The sequence below is a fragment of the Haemaphysalis longicornis genome, unplaced genomic scaffold (assembly GCF_048455015.1).
Source record: "Haemaphysalis longicornis isolate Haplotype H1 unplaced genomic scaffold, Haemaphysalis longicornis Haplotype H1 scaffold_1, whole genome shotgun sequence".
Taxonomy (NCBI): Eukaryota; Metazoa; Arthropoda; class Arachnida; order Ixodida; family Ixodidae; genus Haemaphysalis; species Haemaphysalis longicornis.
The window spans coordinates 476410290-476431702 of NW_027526203.1; the positions used below are offsets into that span (position 1 = coordinate 476410290).

The 21413-nt window shown below is 51.6% G+C and overlaps 1 protein-coding gene across 2 annotated transcripts in view; it reads right to left on the reverse strand.

Annotated features, from left to right (window-relative positions):
- LOC144156291 (uncharacterized) overlaps window positions 1-21413 on the reverse strand; it is a 100601-nt gene that overhangs the window by 47381 nt on the left and 31807 nt on the right. For both annotated transcript variants that reach the window (XR_013319736.1, XM_077688242.1), the window contains exons 4-5: window positions 20422-20615; window positions 2694-2830 (exon numbers count right to left, since the gene is read on the reverse strand). Coding sequence is in view for 1 of the 2 variants with exons in the window: in XM_077688242.1 (XP_077544368.1) it covers window positions 2694-2830; window positions 20422-20615 (331 nt within the window). In the remaining variant the exon portion in view is untranslated. The remainder of the gene's footprint in view (window positions 1-2693; window positions 2831-20421; window positions 20616-21413) is intronic.

A 21413-nucleotide genomic window follows, 5' to 3' on the forward strand; every position in this document is an offset into this window, starting at 1 on the left:
TGTAGGCTGTTGTTAAATAGGCATGCTCCTGATGATGTTAAGAACCTTTCAATGAGGCGACCCCGCGCATCTGTTCGAGATCCCCAGAGTGAGTCGTGTGCATTCAGGACACCTAACAGTATATAAGGTTCAGGTAACTGATCTATCAGAGTTTCGAAATCAGAACTTGTCAGCCGATAATCAGGAGGGATGTATATGGAGCATATTGTTACTAGCCTGTGAAAGATTATCGTTCGGATTGCAACAGCTTCAAGGACAGTCCTCAGAGTGACTGGATGACATGCTAGGAATTTTTGTGCGATTATGGCCACACCACCAGAAGAAGTTAGGCACCCATCTCTGTCCTTTCTGAAAACGAGATAATTGTTGAGGAAGTTGGTATGTTTTCTGTTTAAATGTGTTTCGTGTAAGCACGTGACACTTGTTTGGTTGGCATGCAGTAACTTGTACACACCATCAAGATTTCTATAGAGGCCTCTGCAGTTCCATTGGATGATATTTTGTCTTCCCATGCTGTCCATTTAAGAGCAACTGGAATTTGTGTATGAGTGTGTATTCATGTTTTATCTCTCGGGGGTTGTACTTTTGGAAGGCGCTTTTTGAGCCTGTCTGTTGGCTTGGCCGTCGGAGGCCGTTCCTTGCGCTTCGATGCAGGCAGATACGGCCCGACGTCGATCTCATCTTCAGATGTCCAGGGTGTTCCCGACAGACTGGGCTCCCTGGACCTGGATGTAGCACCCGTTAGGGCGCTTTTCTCTTCAGCCACCACTGCCGAAGGCGTCGTGGGCACCACGGGCAGGACAGGTGGTGGAGTGAGGTTTTGGGAGGGCGCGGTTCCCTCCGTGTCCATTTCCTCAGGGCTCTCGGGTGTGCTCGCGACCTGTGAGGTAGGGACAGGAGTGACTACGCTCCCGTCAGCATGAGTAGCCACCTCAACCGCTGCCAGTCCAGCAAGTGGCGTGGTGACCGGGGCGGATTATTGTGATGCGCCGGGGCGGCTTATTGTGATCTCGTCTTATTGTGATGCCCCGGACTGCTGTGACCCCTTGATCACGCAGTCTTTCAAGGATGTCGGTTTCGGTTTCGTTCATTAGATCGAGTTCGGAGATGACGCCTTGAAAAGAATTTAGGGTTCTGTGAGGTGCGATTGTAGTTTCTAGACCATCGATGTTAGTTTGTTGAAGGAGCTTATTGGCCTGTTCTTTGTGGCTGACTTCAATCAGCACATCTCCAGAAGTAAGTTTTTTCACCTTTTAGTTTTTCCCAGCAACACTTTCAAGAAACTTTGCAACAAGGAAGACTGATTTTTCACTTACAGGGGTTTCTTTGTCAAGAGATTGCATAATGATGAAGAGTCGAAAGATGCCATTGCTTCGGAGGTCAATGTTCAGAAGAGGTTTCGACGTTACTTCAGTGCGGGCCCTTTTCAGGCCCCGATCATTTGGTTTGGGGGGTTTAGAGAATACCATAAGCTATAGTATAAAAGCAGGGGTCGGGGGTTCTTCTCAAACCTTACCCTGGTAGCTTGAGAGGTTCCGGAGCTCCCTGCCTGGTAAACAGACAGGGAGCCCATCCGCCGGATATTTACCTGGACTCCGACGGCCACCGTTTGAGGTTTCTACCCTTCACCTTAGAACACATCGCCACGGTTGGATCCAGCTTATTTATGGGGGCTCGGGGTCCGCGGTGTCGCCAACACCGTCACCAAGATTACTCAAGGTGCCCCGTGCGGGGCGTTTGAGGCTTCTACCCTTCACTTTAGAACATATTGCGAGGGTTGATAACAGAGGGAGTGTGGGGGCTCGGGGTCCACGGTGTCCCCACTCACCATAGCCTTGAATGCACAAAGTGCCCCGTGCGGGGAAAAGCACTGGGTGAGATTACCCCATGCGCATAAACCTTTGGCTAGCACACACGGCGCTTGTCTGGGCAACTAAACTAAATACAACAACATATCAACATATCTGGACAACTAAATACAAAAACATATGGCATTTCAACTTAACATGGCATAGGAAAAAACAGAAAACAGAAAAACAGAAAACAGAAAAAACAGAAAACAGAAAAAACAGAAAACAGAAAACCGGGTCCCTGCCTGGAAGGCAGACAGGGAGCCCGTCGGGCGGAGCTTAACCAGGGCTCCGAAGGCTACCTCTCGAGGATTCTACCTTCCACCTCTCAACATATCGCCACGGTTGGTTATGTGTGGGAGCTCGGGGTCCGCGGTGTCGCCAATAACGTCACCTTGAATACACAGGGCGACCCTTACGGGGAGCTTAGTGCTTAGTTCCTTTACAGCTAGCGCCCTTTTTACCTTCATCAACCTTTTAAGGTTATAAGTAAAAAGCAAGCGGTGGGAGTTGGGCGGAATTTTTTTAGTAGCAGGCGCTGTTCAGGCTTTTCTGGTGAATAGAATTTCAATATTTTAAATGCTCCAGAATAACTATCATTCTTGTAATCGGAGCTGTTTGGTAGGAAATGCAAAAAGAAAACAGTTTACTGAAAAAAAAAAGTTTGAAATGACTGTCTTGTACAGCTAAGTCGTAATTTGATTCTTTTTTCAGGCAGATTTGTCTGCTCTCGTGCAGTACTGTGTGATACGCAAGCCCTATCGGAAAAGCGTTTCGGTAGAAAGAGCATCGCACGTCACCAAACAGGGAGCAAAAGTAGTGATGTGATATTGCAAGACGTACCCTGTTTTCAACGTCCTTGATAGCGCTCGACTTGTACTCCGATATCACTTCAGGCTTGCCCACCACGCAGTGGCTGCCATTGCTGGGAATCATTTCCAAGGTGCCTTCCATTGCGACCAGAACACCCCGGGGTGGCTCTGCGTGTAGTCAGCGTAGGCTTTGTACAGTGAGGCACTGGCTGCACCTGACAAGCCTCACCCCCAACCTTTCATGTTAGACTTCATCTTGTAACAATGAATCTCAATAAGCTTCTCACTGTATAAATGATCAGATTCTTTAAAAAGATTGGATAGTCGCTAAACATGCGGCAAGGCCTGTGGATTGACGTTTCATCTGAGATATACCGTATTTTTGCGCGTGTAGCCCGAACCAAAAATGCAAAAATTTCAGGGGTGAAGTAGAGGTGCGGATTATATGCGAGGTATTTCTTTTGGTGCAGCTACAATACACCAGCTGAAAAATTGTATGCGGCAAGTCATCTAGTTACAGCTAGGTAAATTATTTTGCATAAACAAATGCGTAATTTTGTTTGAGCAGTAGCTTTGGTCCATCCTTTTATGTATAAAATATGCGGGCAATACCCAGTGATATATTTTTTTATACTCGTCGACGGAAGGAGGGGGGGGGGGGTGAAATGCGGGGGCGGGTTATACGCCCGCAACTACGTAATTTTTTTCATTTCGTTTAACACGCGAATATTGCCGCGAACCATGTACGGGTTTGTTTACTTATTGTTTGTTTTTAATGGCCGGCCGCGCCCGGCTATGTTATCTGTTTCCCATGCGAAGCGCGTGTACCATTATTTATTTTTATGCCGCACGGGCTATCTCATTCAAATAAGGAGACTGTTTCGCCCTAACGTCACTAGCGTAGAATAATCTTCCTTGATCTACAACGTTCTGGATGTGAATCGACGGTTCGAGAACCACGCGCGTCGCAAGATAAAAAGCCTGCAGAGCAGACGCCGCGACTATCGCCGACGCTCGTTAGCGCACGTCACTTTGTTGACTGCTGCTTCGCCGCCTGTGTATTCTTTGAGTTGTTAGGGGAGCACAAGTTCGCTCCAATAAACTCCTTTCCCTTGAAGACAACTGCATCGTCCTTGGCTTCGTGACAATATATAAAGGTAAAGGAGACAGGGCCGTTCCCTACGTCACGTTCGGAGAACAAGTGGATTGTCGTAGCGACAGACTACATGACGCTCTACGCAGAGACCACCGCTCTTCAGAGGAGGCAGCACAAGAAGTCGCGAAGTTCTTCATAAACCAACTTGTGCTGCGACACGGTGCCCGTGAAGTCTTAATCACGGACCGCTGAACGGCCTTTACTGCGGAGCTGATGCAAGGGATCTTACGCTACAGCAACACAGATCACCGAAGGACGACGGCGTATACCACCCCCAAACTAACGGACTAACGGAACGTCTGAACAAGACGATCGTGGATATGCTGTGTATTACGTCGACGTTGAACATAAGACTTGGGACGAGGTCCTCCCGTATGTTACGTTTGTGTACAACACAGCGATCCAGGAAACTACGCAAATGACACTGTTCGATCTTTTCTACGGAGGACGGCCGACCACGATGCTTGACGCAATGCTTCCGCACGTAGAAGACGACGATCTCAACGCCGACGTCCAAGAATACCTTCAACGTGCGGAGGAGGCCCGCCAGCTCGCTGGAGTTCGTATAACGGACCAGCAGCTGGTAGATGCCGGCCGCTACAACCTCCGACGCCGAGACGCCGAGTACCAATCAGGAGATCGTGTGTGGGTTTGGACTCCCATCCGACGACGCGGACTCAGTGAGAAGCTTACCAGATTCTACGACGTGTTGGCCAACTAACCTACGAAGTGATCCCCGATGGCGATTCCGACACATCACGAGGATGCACGCGACCAGAAGTCGTCCACGTGGTTCGCCTCACACCGTACTGTTGTTTTGTTGTTGCTGGTTGTTCGGACTGTCGTTTTATTTTAGCATCGGGTCGATGCACTCTTAGAGGGGGGGGGGGGGGGGGGGGTGATGCCGCGAACCATGTACGGGTTTGCTTATTTATTGTTTGTTTTTAATGCCCGGCCGCACCCGGCTCTGTTATCTGTTTCCCATGCGAAGCGCGTGTACCATTATTTACTTTTATGCCGCACGGGCTATCTCATTCAGATAAGGAGACTGTTTCGCCCTAACGTCACTAGCGTAGAATAATCTTCCTTGATCTACAACGTTCTGGATGTGAATCGACGGTTCGAGAACCACGCGCGTCGCAAGATAAAAAGCCTGCAGAGCAGATGCCGCGGCATTACTATCGCCGACGCTCGTTAGCGCACGTCACTTCGTTGACTGCTGCTTCGCCGCCTGTGTATTCTTCGAGTTGTTAAGGGAGCACAAGTTCGCTTCAATAAACTCCTTTCCCTTGAAGACAGCTGCATCGTCTTTGGCTTCGCGACAATATTTTTCAGTCCCACTACGGGCCACTTCAGCTGTACCTCAAACGATACCATTGCATTGTTTTTTTTTAACTCCTGAGTTAATCGCTACTCCCCCACTACGGCGCACCTAATATCCCAGCAAGTAAAATTCCCCCCAAAATTTTGATTTTTAACACAACGCATTCGAACTATTCAGGAATTATCAAAATTTTAACTGATCTATATTACGAGCTTATTCTCTCGTAATTACAAAACTTTTGCTTGAACCAGGTAGTTGGTATCAGGCAAAAGCTAAAAGAAGAATGTTACCACAAATAAATCAATGCCTACTCCTCAGGAAAAGTATTTAACTGCGCCATCTTCACTTACACTCAATGGCACCATAACTGAAAGGGCTGAGTCTTCAATATACACCAACTGGACCAGCAAGCTGCACTTCGGAGAGTTTTAAAACAATAGAATATATTTTAGAGCCGTTGACAAGATAGCGTCGTGCTAATTACTTCAACGAAAATCTGTTACGTCGTTTGCCTCTGGCGCTGTTTTTGTTCTCCTAAACAAAATGAAGTTTCAGTGCAGCAATTTATATTTTCTTCGTTATTTCCTATTCCGTTATTGGGTGACAACAATGTACGAGGGCATCCGAAAGCTCCCACATGGAAAAACCGCACAGCCCCTATCTTTGAAGAATAACAAATACGAGATAGTAGCTATGACTGCCCTTACACCAACGCTAGCTGGAACAAACACGGTGCAGGCAAAAAGGACGACACAATCCTGCGCTGTATTCATCGCCTGTGCCGCCTTCCTTGCTTCTGTCGGTGTCTGTCTGTTGCACAAGACACCGCATTTTTCACATCAAAGACTGTTCTAAGCAACGCATTATGTGGCCACAATTACACAGCTGTTCCTCCTCCTCCATTCGACAAAATGTAAGTGCGAAAGGCAGGGCGCAGCCTCCTGCTTAGCCGTATTCTGCCAGAACACAACGAATTTCTATCTATCGCATGCGCCATCCAGCGGAACGGAAAGTTACCCAATTCGGGACAAACCATACGATTATAGTCAAACTTTATTGGTGTAACTGGTTGTAAATATATGGGCATGGTTAATCTATAAAAATAAACAAACTATATAGGCAACAAATAAACTATGGTGGGGCACACTCAGCACAATGCTAAATGAACGAAAGGGAGACAGTCGAATAAACGTCGCAAAAATTTTCCAAAATGAGTTACGCCCACTTGCGTTTGCCAAAAGTGATATAAGCTTTCTTGCTCTTGGTCCTTGACTCGTTTTTTTATGGCCCGTGACATTGTTATAGCTTATTTCATAGGAGGACAGTAGTCCCATCGATGCTTGTTATCTCAGCGCCATTGTGAGTCAAGTGTATGCGGTATTTGGTGATACTCAAGCTTGATTGCAACCATTATCCTGATATTGTCGTAAATTGCTTCCGAATGCGCAAGAATAAATTGGAGTCAAAATGAATATCGAGGGAATTCGATGAACTCTGCAAGCTGTTGGGCAGGCAGGGATATAACGGCAACGAGGAAGACTAAGCACGGACTGAGGAAGCACACAACACCTGCGGACTTCCTCCCTATACGGCATGCCAAAGACTGAGGCGCATTACTGTTCTGTGGCACAGGGTGCCTCGATTCACACTGCACGGCGGCGCTGGCATCGAGGCAGCCCACTCGTTTACTGACATCACGGCCACTACTCGCGCGACAGCATCTGCCCGAGTCACAAAACTGCAGATCTTTCGCTTTAAAGGGCTTCCAAAGCGCAGGCCATATGGTACGATCTGAACGACGCACCTGCAGCGCTAAAACATGTTTTCGTTTAACTAATTAGGCCGTGCACACGCGCAGTGGGTCACGGAACGACGGTAACGGACCGTACGGCATGCGGAATACTAAACTGGCCGCTTCCGACATCGCCGCAGGCACAGATGGAGCCAGGTGAACGACCAGCGGCGTGCAGCGAGCGCCAACAATGAACATAAAGTCAACCATAACGCCACGCCGTCCGTCTTCCCTCAGGGAACATCGCCTACGTGCTCTCAAGGCGGCTTTGGATGCGCAAAGATCAACGTGTACGCGCGAAAATACGCATATAAATCTGACACAAAATCGTTTGTTTGTACACCAGAGCAAAGCTACCCACATAGCCTAAGGTTTTTCAGCCTAAGTTTCACCTGAAAAGTCGCTAATTTCGAATGGCAAACACAGGACTTTACAAACAAGTCACAGTAGGCTTAATTTAACTTAGTACTAAGCGCAGGCCACAGTTGAAGGGAGTTACCCTAGTGGGATTGGTCAATCGCGGTCGATTATGAAAAGGTGGCTCGCGGTCGACGGAATGTACCAGACGGCAGTCTACTCCAAGCAAATGTACAATTTGTACAACTAACGTACACAAAGTATTTACAACTGACAGCAAAAGAGGACGGGTACAGCTCACGTCGAGGGGGCTCCGTTTTCTAAAAACCCCAACACATGAGTTATTCCGCAAATCCCGCCTCTCAAAGGGACGTTACAACAGAGAGTGGGGAGGGCTTACCAATTAACCCATACTGGGGCCCTGATTGGCCACAATAAAACCAATGCACACGAAATACGCCGTGACCCAACTGTCACTCATGCGGCAACTTTAGAATGTTCGTCAAAAACACAAGCAAAACACCAACGAAAACTAAACAAATAACAGAAAGCTTTGTGCTGACCTTTAAAGCTCAAGCGGCCCTTCTGAAGCCCATTTAATGAACCGTATAATTGTGCTCCGCGCAGACGATAATTCCATCTTTGCTAGCGCGCATCCGCATTCCTGGAACCACGCTGAGGAGCAACGATACAGCAGTCCTCCGCTTACCAAGTTCCCAAGCCCCAGAAACGTCAGAGCCAGAGATGGAACGAATGGAACTTCTTTCTGTAGCTTTGAGCAGTGCAGTTGTTGACAGAATGTCACGGGTCCCCATTCATACTTCTGACCCCTAGACAGACCTCACAGTTCCCGCCTCTCTACCCAGGGTCGCCAAATATCTCAATCGGCCTTCGGTAACGCATCCTCCAGTGGAACTGCAGTCACATGGGCCGCCGATGTGCAGAGCTGGCTGAACACCTGCCGCGGGAGCCCTTTGACATGCTGGCGCTACAGGAGGCCAACACTAACGGAAACTCCCTGCGCCTGCCTGGGTACGTGTGCTACCCCAGTGCCGGCTGTTAACGGAAGAACGACGCAAGGCAGACCTGAGCCATGGCTGCCCTTAGCGGGGATGACAGATTTAATGACACGGTCTACACGATGATGGTGACTGATTGGCGCATACCCATCGGGAGATTCAACATCCTCCCGCGCCCGCAACGTGCGTATCTGTCCTCACACAAACGCTGCCCCCCAGACCGAACCTTCTAGCTGTTCAATAGCTTCACCAGCTGGCTCTGCGTCTCGTACACGTTCATGCGATGCAGTTTCTCGTAGCGCTGCTTGAGTGCTTTCGCCTCGGGACGATTCTCGCGCAGTGAGTCCCGCAGTCCATCCAAAATCTTGAGCGGCCAATGGGCTTCTCGTAGCAGTAGCCATGGAGGCGCTGCTTTGACGCGTCTGGGACACCTCTGCGCTGCGGCACAAGTTACACGTGCGGATCCGGTACACATCGTCTTCAAGTAAAAATAGCTTTTGTTCTTTGGCGCTTCACGACACTGCAAGGTGTGCGCTGCGGCGCGACGGCTGTACTACCTAATAGGGCGAACGGAGCTGAACGGTGGCGAGGTATGCACAGGCTTCTCAACCTTCGGCGTATCTCGCTGCATGTCCTGACCCTCGCTGTGTACGACGGTGGTTTTTTCTGTGGCGGCTCCGCAGTTGGGAAAAACGAATGCGTCTTTTGTCGGTGCGTACGAACGCTTGGCCTTGGCTCGGTTGCTCCTCAGGACGCTGAATTTCATCAGGTCGAAACAGCTCCTCCTATTCCCTCTCCCACCCGCGAGAAAATCCTTGTGAGGTTAAAGAATTAATCCGCAATCATAGCGTACTTTCTTTCTTTCCATAAGGTCATTCCTTCGAAAGCTACCCTGAATTGCTGTCACCTCTTTTGCTTCCAGTGGTGCATCCGGCGTTTCGCAGCTTTCACGACAGCCATACGCCGCCAAGGTGAAGCGGGCGACAACCAAACTATTCTCCAGGCTCGCGTTTTCTGTCCGGTTATGTACCTATTCCGGTGAAGTTGATGTCCGGAAAATCTCAGTGGTTCATGGTACCTGCAGTTCTCATACAGCGAGTCATCCAGTATATTCAGATTTGTGTTGTCCCTGCCTCGGGTTTTCCTCTTGGCGGTTTCCGATTCTGTCGAACTTGCTTTTGGGCGAGATGTCAGCTCAATATGCGTTATTGATGTTTCTTGGCAAGGCTTCGTTGTTTCGTTACATTGACCCGAAATGGTCAGCAATAGCGGTTCAGACTTCCTAACATCAGGAACACAGAACGAACCAGACTCGAACCTGGGTCCAGCGTCCCGTTCTAACTTGACGATTGGTGATAGCGGGATTTTAGGAAGCTGCGGTAAGGATTCCTCATTCATGAAGTCTGGGACGTAGATATACTCGAAAGTGTACGGTGGTGGCTCTGTGATTTCTTTCACGTCATTTACCTTGCCTTTTTTGTCGTCTCGTTGAGCAGAAACAGCTGAGTGGTCGTTGGCTGCGGCAGGCGTACCCTCGTGCTCCGCACCCCCTTCCTCAATCGGGACGCTCGACGCTACCTCCGAGCTGGCTCCCACGTTGACAATACCCTTGAACGTTGAAGCCTGCAACTTCGGCAGGACAACGTCCGATGTTGATGGGTGTGAGCCGCAGTGAGGGGGATGGTCTGCATGGGTGGCTGGGCGAACAGCATTGCACACGACGGTCAAGGGTCGAAGGTAATTTGGCTTGCCTGCAGTGCCGTTAGTAGTGACTTTCCTGCCGGGCGCTTTCCGAGAGTTCAAGGCCGAGCGCAGGTCGTTTAGGACAGTACATATGCTTCCTCGATACGCCAGTGCGTCGAGATATTCTCGTTCAAATTCATCATGGTCCAGAAGCTCAATTATTTTCTTTTCAGTCTCGTACAGTGCCGCTTCATTTCTCTCGAGCAGATCAATGGCCGCTTGAAGTTCATGCGGATGCGTCGAGGCGGCTTCCAAAAAATCCGTCGCTGCCTTGAGCAGTCGGGTACCAGCGCCGCGAAGGATACGCTGCTGCCCGCGCAGCTTATCAATCGCACGCATTCGGTCGGTCGTCCGGTGGTCAGGGCCAGCCATGCTGACCTCCGGCTGAGGGCGGGGCTGAGCAGCGTAAACAGCAGTCGAGGGAGAGGGGTGATGCGAACCTCAAGCCGGAGGGGACGTCGGTGGTCTCCTTCGTCACGTTCGGTCGTCTTCCCGGATTCAACGGCACCAAAATGTTAACGGAAGAACGACGCAAGGCAGACCTGAGCCATGGCTGCCCTTAGCGGGGATGACAGATTTAATGACACGGTCTACACGATGATGGTGACTGATTGGCGCATACCCATCGGGAGATTCAACACCGGCAGCTGTCGCCTGCGCTCCTGCAGTAGCAAGCCATGCCGGGATGCCAGCCACCCACCAAGCAAGTCACAGGCTGCCATTACGTGAGGGCAGCCCTCAACAGTGCCCCAATCGACCTTGCCTCGGTGGTGGAGGGTCCAATGGAATGCGCTGCCATCACGGTGCGCATGGGGTCCACGGACACCACCGTGGCCAGCGTATATGTTCGACCGCAGCAACCTTGGGACGTCACAGCAGTGGGTCGGCTGCGGGCCCTCCTGGGCTCGGACGTCATCGTGTGTGGGGATTGCAACGTGCACCACCCAGCCTGGGGTAGCCCCCGCACCACACGCATGGCACGACAGCTTCTGGATGCTGCCACCTCCTGTGGGCTGCTGGTGGTTAACACGGGCAGCCCCACCTTCACCTTTCCTGTTCCCCGTGGCACCGTCCAGCTCACGCACATTGATGCGACCCAGATGCCGCAGCGATGCGCCTACTCCTGGGAGACCACTATGAACACGTGGGGGTCTGACCACTTTCCCATCCTGGCCACTCCCAATAATGGCCATAGGCGCACCGACATCAGGACCTATGCGGTCACCAACTGGGCTGACTTCCGAAAGGAGATGGCGCAGTGTGCGGAGGATCCAGAGGACGACTTCTTGGCAGTGATCGTACGCAGCGCTACCAAGGCGAAGCACCAGCGGGGCGAAGCACCAGCGGGGCGAAGCACCAGCGGGGCGAAGCACCACTGGGCACTGCGCTGCCAGACATGGAGCTGCTGCAACTGCGGGCCAGGCGGTGCCAACTTCAGCGGCGGGCCATCCGAAGCAGGCGTCTGGAGGACTATACGGCATACCGGCGGGCGGACGCAAACTGCAGGAGGAGGGCCAGGCACCGTCGGAGGGAGAGCTGGTAGTTTCTCAGCGCTTCCTCGGACTTTCGCCGAGACCCAGCCAGGGCCTGGTGAGTCTTCCGGGCCCTTCAATCCGCCACCACCAGCCGAAGAGCACTGCTAGCGGCCGCCGTATCCCTGGGCATTTCTGAGGGAGCCTTGGCGGAACTACTCCCCGATCAATTTGCCCGGGGCCCGCCTGCAGTAGCCGCTGCAGCCATTTCCAATGTAATGCTGGCATCCCCCCACCCCCCCGCCATGACGAACAGGTCGTGGCCCTTTGCACCGCGGACATCACGCCACGGGAACTCCAGGCCGCACTGGACCGCTGCCCCAAGCGTCGGAGCGCCCCCGGCGTCGACGGGGTGAAGTAGCAGACGCTGTGAAACCTGGACGCCACCCAGTGGAAGCCACTCGTGCGCCTCTTCAACCGAATGTGGAGGGCGGGTGTCCTTCCGGCATCCTGGCTGGTGGGGCTGGTATCACCAGTCCTGAAGGTGGGTAAGCCATCCATGGAGCCACCATCCTACCGGCCAGTGTCCCTCACGTCGGCGGCCGGCAAGCTCATAGAAATCACCGTCCTGGCCAGCCTGCAGTGGATAGCTGACCATCGTGGCGTCTTCCCGGAGCAGCAGAGTGGCTTCAGGTGGCACCTCTGCACTGCCGACTCACTGGGGGACGTCGTCTCTATGCTGGAGCAGGCGCGCCTACCTCGACTGCCTTGACATCAGCTCGGCGTTCGACTATCCCCCACACCACCATCTTGGAAACCTTGGGCGGCGTGGGCGTCGTGGGGCACCTCAGGAGCTACGTATAGGCGCTTCTGGCTGGCTGGACCCTTCGGGTAAATATCGGCCGGGCGACCAGTAGCCCACGAGACATCAGATGGGGTGCCCCAGGGGAGCGTGCTGAGCCATTTCCTGGTCAACTTGGTGCTCGCTCCCCTGCCAGACTGCATTCCTGCTGGGCTGCGGTATCCAGTGGGAATTGCGGTCTGCGGGGACGACGTCGCAATCTGGACGCACTGGCCAACAAGAAAGCTGTTCAAGGTTACGGCGTGCCTCCAGGAGATGCTGGCGGCGGTCGCAGACTTCCTGAGAAGCCGTGGCCTGCAGCTGTCCGAGGCCAAGACAAAGGCAATGATGTACCACCCACGTGGCTACCAGTCGCGCAGGACAACACCACCCCCACCCTGAGCGGACAGCCATTCTCGTGGTGCCTCAGGGTCAAATACCTGGAGCTATACATTGACTGCCGGCTAACCTGGATACCAGTGGCGAGGACACTCCAGCAGCCCACGGCGAGAGTCCAGTGAGGCGTGCGGAGGCTGCTGGCACGAGGCCAGGGCTGCTCGCACTCCGTGGCCTTGTAAGTCCCTGGCAAGTGCGTGGCCCTGCCGTCTTAGGCCGCCCTGTATGCTCTGCTACTGGTACACCTGCAGCCACTGCAGTGGCAGGAGCTGGAGATAGACCTCCGCCGGGTCATACGCATCTGCCTGGGTCTCCCGAGCCCGTCCCCGGCTGCGGCTACCTACAAAGAGGCCGGTACCTGGACCACCCAGGTGCGGGTCCTGCAGACGGGACACCGGACAGGGCAGCCGGACGGGGCAGCCCTTCTTCAGCGCTACCGCAGCCGCCCCTACTCGCAGATGGGCATGCTGGCGTCCATCTACGAGCTTCACATTCAGCTTCTGCAGTGCCCCTTTCTCGAGACACCACCACCTGGCAACGGGCGAGCTCTTCGCATCAGCCCCACGCTCCCGGGGATTCGAGGCAAGCGGCCAACAACCCAGGCTATTCATCAGGAGGTTGCTGCCCTGCTGCAGGACGAGACGGCTGGCATCCTGAAGCTCTACACAGACGGCTCCGTGCAAGTGTCCATGGGCAGAGCTTGAGTCGCCTGCACAGCAATAGATCTTGGCACCAGTAGAGTGTGCTGCCTCCCTTTCCTTGCCCCCTCCACCCATGCAGAGCTGGCCGGGCTGCACCTTGCTGCAGGCCTTCTGGAGAAGGGCCACCAGATTCAGGTGACTGTCATCCTCACCGACTCCCGACCCGCTTTCATGCGACTGCGAGTGGCGGACCATCCGTCGAGTTCAAGCAAATACGGGGAGCGGTCACTGGCGGCGAAGCTTCACCTGGTGGAGTCCCGCGGTTGTGACCTGCGGCTCCACTGGTTGCCATCTCATGTCGGAATCACTGGAAATAACGTGGCTGACGTCCTGGCCAGAGGTGATGCTCGCCAGGATGGGGTTCCTGCCTCCCGCGATCTGACGCCCTTCGACGCCGCACAACCCAACCTGGCGCGGGAGGTGGAGACGATGCACCCAGACCCCATAGTCGTCAGCGACCAAGCTCCACAGGTCCAGCCTGGCCGCATACTGCTCCGCATGCGGCTTGATTGCTGCAACGTGGCAGCCTGGTTGCACCGACAAAGCCGCCGGTCGTCGCCCACATGTGCTGACTGCCCAGAGCCCGAGACCCTGGAGCACCTGCTCTGCTCCTGCCGCTAGCACGATGCCCCGCGAGCAGAGCTTCATGCCGCACTCCAGCGTCTCGGGCTGCCCAGCCGCACCCTGATGGACCTGCTTTTCCCCACGGGCCCCAACTCCATCCGGCGGGAAGCATTCCTGGCCTTCCTCCAGACCAAACTCATCCAATGGCTCTAGCCCAACGCCCGCCGGCCAGCTCACGTACTCCTTGTCTTTCTTTCTCTCCCTCTTTCTGTTACCCATTGTTCTCGCCTATCCCCTTTCACTCCCCCTTTCCCCTTCCCCCGAACTGGGTTGTATGCTGGTGAACTCCCAGATCAGTTCAAAAAATGACACCACCTTCCCGCGAGGGAACCCTGAGTTGATGCAAAGCATCTCGGAGGTTCCGAAACGTTCACGAGATTGGGTATCCAAATAACGGAAAATGACGGCGCAGCGTGGCTCAACCGAAGCAGCAACTGAGGGAGCGGCGCGCGGACCGGGTTTATTATAGAGAGCAGATGGAGTGGAGAGGAGGAGATGAGAGAGGAGACGCGCATGCGCGCTTATCGCGCAGCTGCGGTGATGAGTAGCGCGCGCTATCGCACAGCTGGCGTGGAGAGAGGGAGAGGGGGAGAAGCGCGCGCTCTATCGCACAGCTGGTGGGGAGAGGGGGAGAGGTGCGGACGGACGACGGACGACCGACCCGAGAGCAAGAGATGCTGTGCATCTAAAATATCACCAGTCCCCTTCTCAACTTTGTATACCAATAAAGCCCTCACTCACTCACATGCAGGACATAGTGTTAGAATGCGAGGGTATCCATCCAAATCTGGTGTGAAACATTTAGGCTTTCAGAAGCGCTAGGATTTAAGGGTACCATAGAGGGACTTAACTTCAAGGCTGTCGAGGCGACGAAACGAAGATTAGAATGCTGGCGGACGAAAAGCAGAGAGGGGAATATTGCCTAGGACAGCTACCACCTGTAACAGCAAAAAATAACTTTTGTTCCTAATAAGCTTTTGTGCCTGCCCTAAGAGCAGCGCTAGTATTAAACGAAGAGCGTAAAACATAGGTATATTAGTTTCTTTTTAGTTTTCGGGGGCAAGACGACGAGTCATCACCCGCTACAAAGGAGGATACCAGTATGAATCATCGTCATCGAGACTTCGAAAGTATGGCGCGGCCAGAATATGGTGGCTCGGTGCACGCGCGTCTTCACCGTACGGCAGGTACCCGAGGAACTGTGAGGAACAGCGTTCTGTGATGTCTTCGGAGGAACGACGGTGGGCTCTTTTTGGGATGATGAATCCAGCCGGCGCGAGAGGGCGGCACAGGTAGGAGGATTGCCGTCGCGCTGATGCGGCCAGCTTTGCGCACCCGCGGGCTGTACTCGTAACCGGTCAGGTTGTCGCGCATCAACCACCGCATAGCCTGAAATGATGCTGAACTAAATGCTGCTCTCAACACACCTCCTTTTCTCCGCGTAAAAGCTTCATATCGAGTCAAGCGACAATAATATCCCGTGCCTACACTCGCGGTAAACGTTTCTGGCTAGTGCAAGCTAACGAAACGATATGCGCTTTCTTTACCTGCAACCCCCCCCCCCCCATTTTTTTGTTTGTTTGCGGCTGTTCGCTATGAGCTATACACACGGCTAGGTCAGCTGGTATACCCCCCAGGTAACCGATAATTGCGCCACTAGCGCCAATTTGTCCCCTGGTGCTTGGTAGGCCAAACTGTCCAACTAAAAAACAACAAAAAAATAATAGATGCTGCTATGGCAACGCTTTCGTTGATGCGCGAGGAGGAAACGCCGTGCCGCTTATCGTCTGCTATGGTTTGAACGAGCGCGCTTGTGTTTGTGTGCCGCAAGCGTGAACAAACACCGCTTGCATTTCGCTTTTCAGATAGGTTTGCTGCTGCACATCTTGTTTTCGACAGCTTCCAGTTGCTAATTTGCTTGGACTCTCAGCACGTGCAGAAAACATTTGTTTGGATATATTTCTTAGTTGAATACGCGTGAGGCAGCACGCCCTGAAGCGTGGCAATTTTGTTTGGGGCAGAAAAAGTAATAGGCGGGAAATGTGGTTTATTCACTGATTTTATTAGCAACGTATGACAAGCCAAGTTCAATATATGCCACAAAAGCACATAGGTGTGTACCTCGTATAGTAAGTACAAATGTCCGCATTCTGTGTCGGTTACACAAACATAACAGAAATCTTCGTACAATTCGTCGTATACAGAAAATTGCTGCAGAGGTCACCGCGTTCATTTGTTGCACACAATACAATTCTACAGAAACGATGTTTCATAAAAACACGCGTTTGTGAATAATAAAATGATTATTACGTGAGATGACCAGCTCATTTCAACACCATTAACAACCGCTCCATATTCTTATTCTCGCAAACTTGCTAGCCCAAAAAACCCTTTATAGCTCGCGAATTTTCTGCGTAATTTCGCCATATATCACACTTGGTAAATGGAACTAATACCACCAGGGATATTAATAAACACGTAAAAGCGAAACAAATATTGAGAGTGCAAACAAGGTACAAAAAATGTGTCCTAGCACGGGTTGAAAATCGAAGCGCCGCTCGGCCGTCGCGCAGGTAACTCGAACTTCTCGTAACACGGAATTCCAGCGGTCAGCTGACACGTAAATATTTTTCGGGCTTCTTTCGTGCTAATAAGCATTCAGAGAAACTGATCGTCGGAACGCTCTAAAGCCAAACCAGTTCGTCGAAGAAGCATTTAGGCAGATTAGGCGAACATAATTTCCGAGCTTTTCTCTGATGGAAAGAAAATGAAGAGCAACCACTCACCAAACCGATACCGAAGCGAAATTTCCGTCTGCGTGTCCGCTAGCATCAATCGGCTCATGAGAAACTGTCGACAAGTAGCTTCACATGCTTACAACATTACGGACAAATGCGTTGTACCAAACAAAAAGAAATTCACTGTAAAGCAACAGCAGAAGATGTTTCGATCCGCCCTGCAGCTTTTTTGATAAGGATAGCGCTTGCTTCTTCATAACTTTCACTGAATCAAAAGTGTGCTTGCCTGCATGCCGTCCGCTGGGAAGCGGAAAATTTTCGCTGTGTTATTCCTTCCCGAGTTGTCGCACCGCACAGCATCGAAGCACGCGTTGTGTCCTTTTCTCAGTTTCTCTGACATTTTGAGCCGGTTAGCACTCGCAGACACCAAAATTTTCACCTTCAAGGCATACTACAAAACTTCTACACGTCACACAGTGAAAGCGGCAGGAGCAGACGGACAGGATGGCAGCAGAAGAGATAAGAGCGAAAGCGCCGCCCGTCGGCGCAACGAATGAAGCGACTAAATAAATAAATAGGGTGCCAAAAAAGGAAACAGCCACGAACACATTTTATTTCTACACACAATGGAATCACTTTACTTTATTGCTGGGTATGTTGAAAAGATAAAGCCACATATGCAAAGTTGCTGAATTTTCGCTTGGCTACCAGCGTCATGGCGGCACTTAATTTTGCGATACCGAAACTAGCCGAAGTTTCCGGCCCCTGCTATACATCTCACCAAGGCATACGCTAGAATCACGCCAAATAGTTTTGTTGAGAACATGTAGGTGGCTTCTATACGTCGCGCTTGCTGATCCACCACGGTGGTTGTAACGCAGGTTTGATTCCCGGCTGCGGCGGCTTCTTTTCTGATTGAGGCAAAACGCTAAAACGTCCGTGGGCCGAGATTGATGCGCACGTTAAAGATGCCCCGGTGGTTTAAATTAACGTGGAGCCCTCAACTACAGCGCAGCTCGATATCACAGCCCAGGTGTAGATTTCGCGCGTAAATACTCAAATCTTAACGCCATGCATGCTGACTTCTGCTTCGCTGAACTAATTTTAGAGTTGCAATAAAATCCAGTATCTATTGCTGGAAGACTTCCTGGTCTCCAGGATATCCTGTATAGCACACAAGCGAAACGTGCCTAGCTCCAGGCCCGTAGAAGAGCATATAATAATCAGCACCTAAGTTAGGAAAGGCGCACGCAACATGAATATCCACATCCTCAATTTGAAGCACAGTCATTCTCGCGGAGGACTACTGTCTCTGTTGAGCGACGTTGCATGCAAGTGAATCCGGAGAAGGGCAGTCCCCCTGCGGTGCAGAATTCATTTTTGAGGTTTGAGCATGTTCTCGCTCATCGAAAATTGGAGAAATTGTTTTATAAGGCATTATAAGAATTTCGTATTTTTGAGATGCCGGATGACGTTTTGCGATGCGTAAGAACTTTCGAGTCTTGTGCGCAGAACCGTATGCGAAGTCAACCTGCTTGCGATGTACGATCATTCTGTCCTTTCCGCACTGCTCGTCTCACCACTCATTTGAAATTTATTCAGAAACAGGCAAATACTAATTTATGCTCGGATTCACCTGCCCAGACGGAGAATATGGACAATGGTGGTGGAACGCTCAGGTGAGGCGCACTTTTGTTTCGAACAGCATGATAGAACTCCCTCGGCGTTTTGAAGCCTCTGTATCAGGTGCTCCAGTTTGCTCACTTCGCTCTGGACATGCACCTCGAGCCCGCTTTGCTGGACAAATAACGCCGTCGAAGATGCGTGTCTCTTTTTTACTAACAGTGCATTTGAAACATATCTAAGAGTACGATGGGAACGGTTTCACTTGACAAACGCGGTCATTCCCAAGGGATCTCCCCACCTTCGCTGAATAAAAACTGCAGAGGTAAAAATATTTCGTCCGCAAACACCACCTTGTTCTACAGCATATATATCATCTCTTTATTTTGCGTCACCAATTCTCGCAGTGACCAGACACGGGAAGAACGAGAAAAAGGAAGCGTATCTCTATGTAGGACAGCTGAAACCCGGCACAAAGCAGGCGGTGTCCCTGACATCCATTTGCCTCACCGCCACGGCGCTTGCTTAGATTTATTTCACTCTGTTTACTGTTTCAGATGTCTTTCTTCGGCGCTTGCTTAGTTTTGTTTTCACTCTACCTCCCTCTCTCCGCACAGCGTACGCCGGCTCCTGTTACGAAACACATGGAAAATGTTTCCTGCATTTGTACTTTTCGCTGCTGTGCGCATAGCACTGGAAGGCTGTGGGCCATTGGGACTCCTGTTTATAAAAAGGGGCTTTCAGCGATCACCCAGCCGTTCACCCTGGGCTCTTGTCGAGAGCATTGGTATGCCCGCTGCCATGCTGTAAGCACGCCAGGGAGCAGCTCCTGTATCGTCGCTATTCTTTTCTTATCGTGCATTGAATCATTTAAGTTTTGCTCTCCGCTCTTCGTCGTTCGAAACCGGGGCAGCTCTCCTGCTCGCAACTCGTTCACCACACTACCACGGCATTGACGGAGGCCGGTTCTGGGATGCCTTTGGAAATGTAACACCGCGCGTTTCCGCCCGTTGCGGATATTGTGGCGACCGACGCGCTTGGATAGCTCCTCTCTGAGTGTGCTCACTGGGAAGAGGCAGAATGAGAAAGGCTCATGCACACAGCAGCCCGTCGCACCCCTCGCGCACTCCGTCAGTCTCCCTTGCATGTAAACAAACAGAATAAAGGAAAAGACGCTAAACACAATGGTATCAAATCGCCGGGCGGTTTTCATTAATTAGGCGAGGCGCCTGAACTCTCGAACAGCGCCCCGCCACCTGCGTTCTGGCGTACATAGCTTTATGTGTTCATTAGCATCATAGACTTAAAGCAACAAGTTCATTTTATTGTCATTGGTCTGTTATAGACCAAAGCGACAGCTGGGTAATGAGGCCATGAAATAATTTGGACAGCCACGAGGCTCGCCAACGTGCGCCGAAATCTCGACATGCATGCGATGAATATATTTCTTCCCTCATAATGGTCATCATGACCGCGATAGGACTCGTGTAATTGCGCTCAGCAGCAAAATAATGATAAACATTGAAATATTCGTTGCTGAGCTTGACTGACATCCGTTGGAGCTACATTAGGATTCTTGAAATACCCTATGATAGCCGCTTCTCTGTGCGTAAGAACTGGCACGGCCGCAACGATACGGACAGCCCGCGCTTCGAATAGGTCGCGTGCTCGTACGCTCCTGCTTCGATAATACGGAACACACCCTTCAGAAACTTCATGATGAAACTTATTGTAAAGTGATTGCCGAGGCAACACGTCAGCGTTGATGCTTGGGCAAGTTGGCTTTGCATATTCTTGAATTTACAGCGCAAAATCACGTCAGGTTAAAAGATTGATAAAGCTTACAAAACTCGACAGATGCCTGCGACAAGATGGCTTCCACTAAAAAGCCCTGGTGTAGGGCAGAGAAGCCATTTTGCGTGACTTAAGATGGGAGTTGTTTCGCATCTGCTGTGACTGAAAGTATTGCTCACCAATGTGCAGCAGCATAGCAACGCAGGCGAGGCAGATTGCGATGGCGACGAGCATTAGCACGCAAAAGGCGCAGGCCAGTCGTGCGGCGAGCCGGCGACGGTAGTGACGCTTGCTCTGCTCGAAACTCAGTACCAGGGTCTCCAACTGATGCTTGGGGCCGTCACCAGGGCACGTTTCAGCTTCCAAACTCATCCTGGACGTGATTGGAAAACACCGAAGGAAGAAGTGCGAAAAATGATAGAAGGCATGTACCTGCAAGCATGGTAATTTAGCTCCATTTATACGAAGGTAGTATTTTATTGTGTAGCACCGGCAACTCATTGGCCCTGTTTTCGCAAAATCTACCTGCCGCAGGGCGTACCCTTCGTGCAAACTCGCGAGCCCGATTCGGTGTTGGCTAACTGGAGGAGACACGCAAACAACGGTAAAGTCACTGCAAGTTCCGGCGACTCCTGCGCGCTGAGCCGCGACATATGGCACCAACACCAATGGCGGCTCGACAGACGCGCTGCAGCGCAGATCCGGCAGGTAGCTGCAGCGCGCGAGGGACCCAGCTCTTCCTGTCCAGCCTGGACCGAATAACCTCCACCGTCGCGCCGGAGCCAAAATGTGGTGCGAGTCTCCGTGGCTACGGCGTCGGTGCGGGAGGCGCGACTCACAAATCGCGACTCTCTTCAGTGGCTCATGTGTCGTCTAATAGAGTCACGTAGAGTAAAAAAGAGCTATTTTTTGCCGGGACTCTTTTCTGGCCCTCTTTTCTTGATAAATTCACTTCATGGCTTGATAAATTCACTTCAGGGCCCCTTTAGTGTGGCTCTTGTTTACACCCGGAACTTTTTATAGTTTTCACATCGTAGCAAACACGGAAGTTCCTGCCTAGAGAAGTTGTCTCATCAACTCCATTCGCCTTTGATACGCTGTTGAGGATATGCTTACGATTTCTTTGCGAGTTTTATTTGCAGTCGCCGCAGGTTGTTCCGCCTTTTTCACA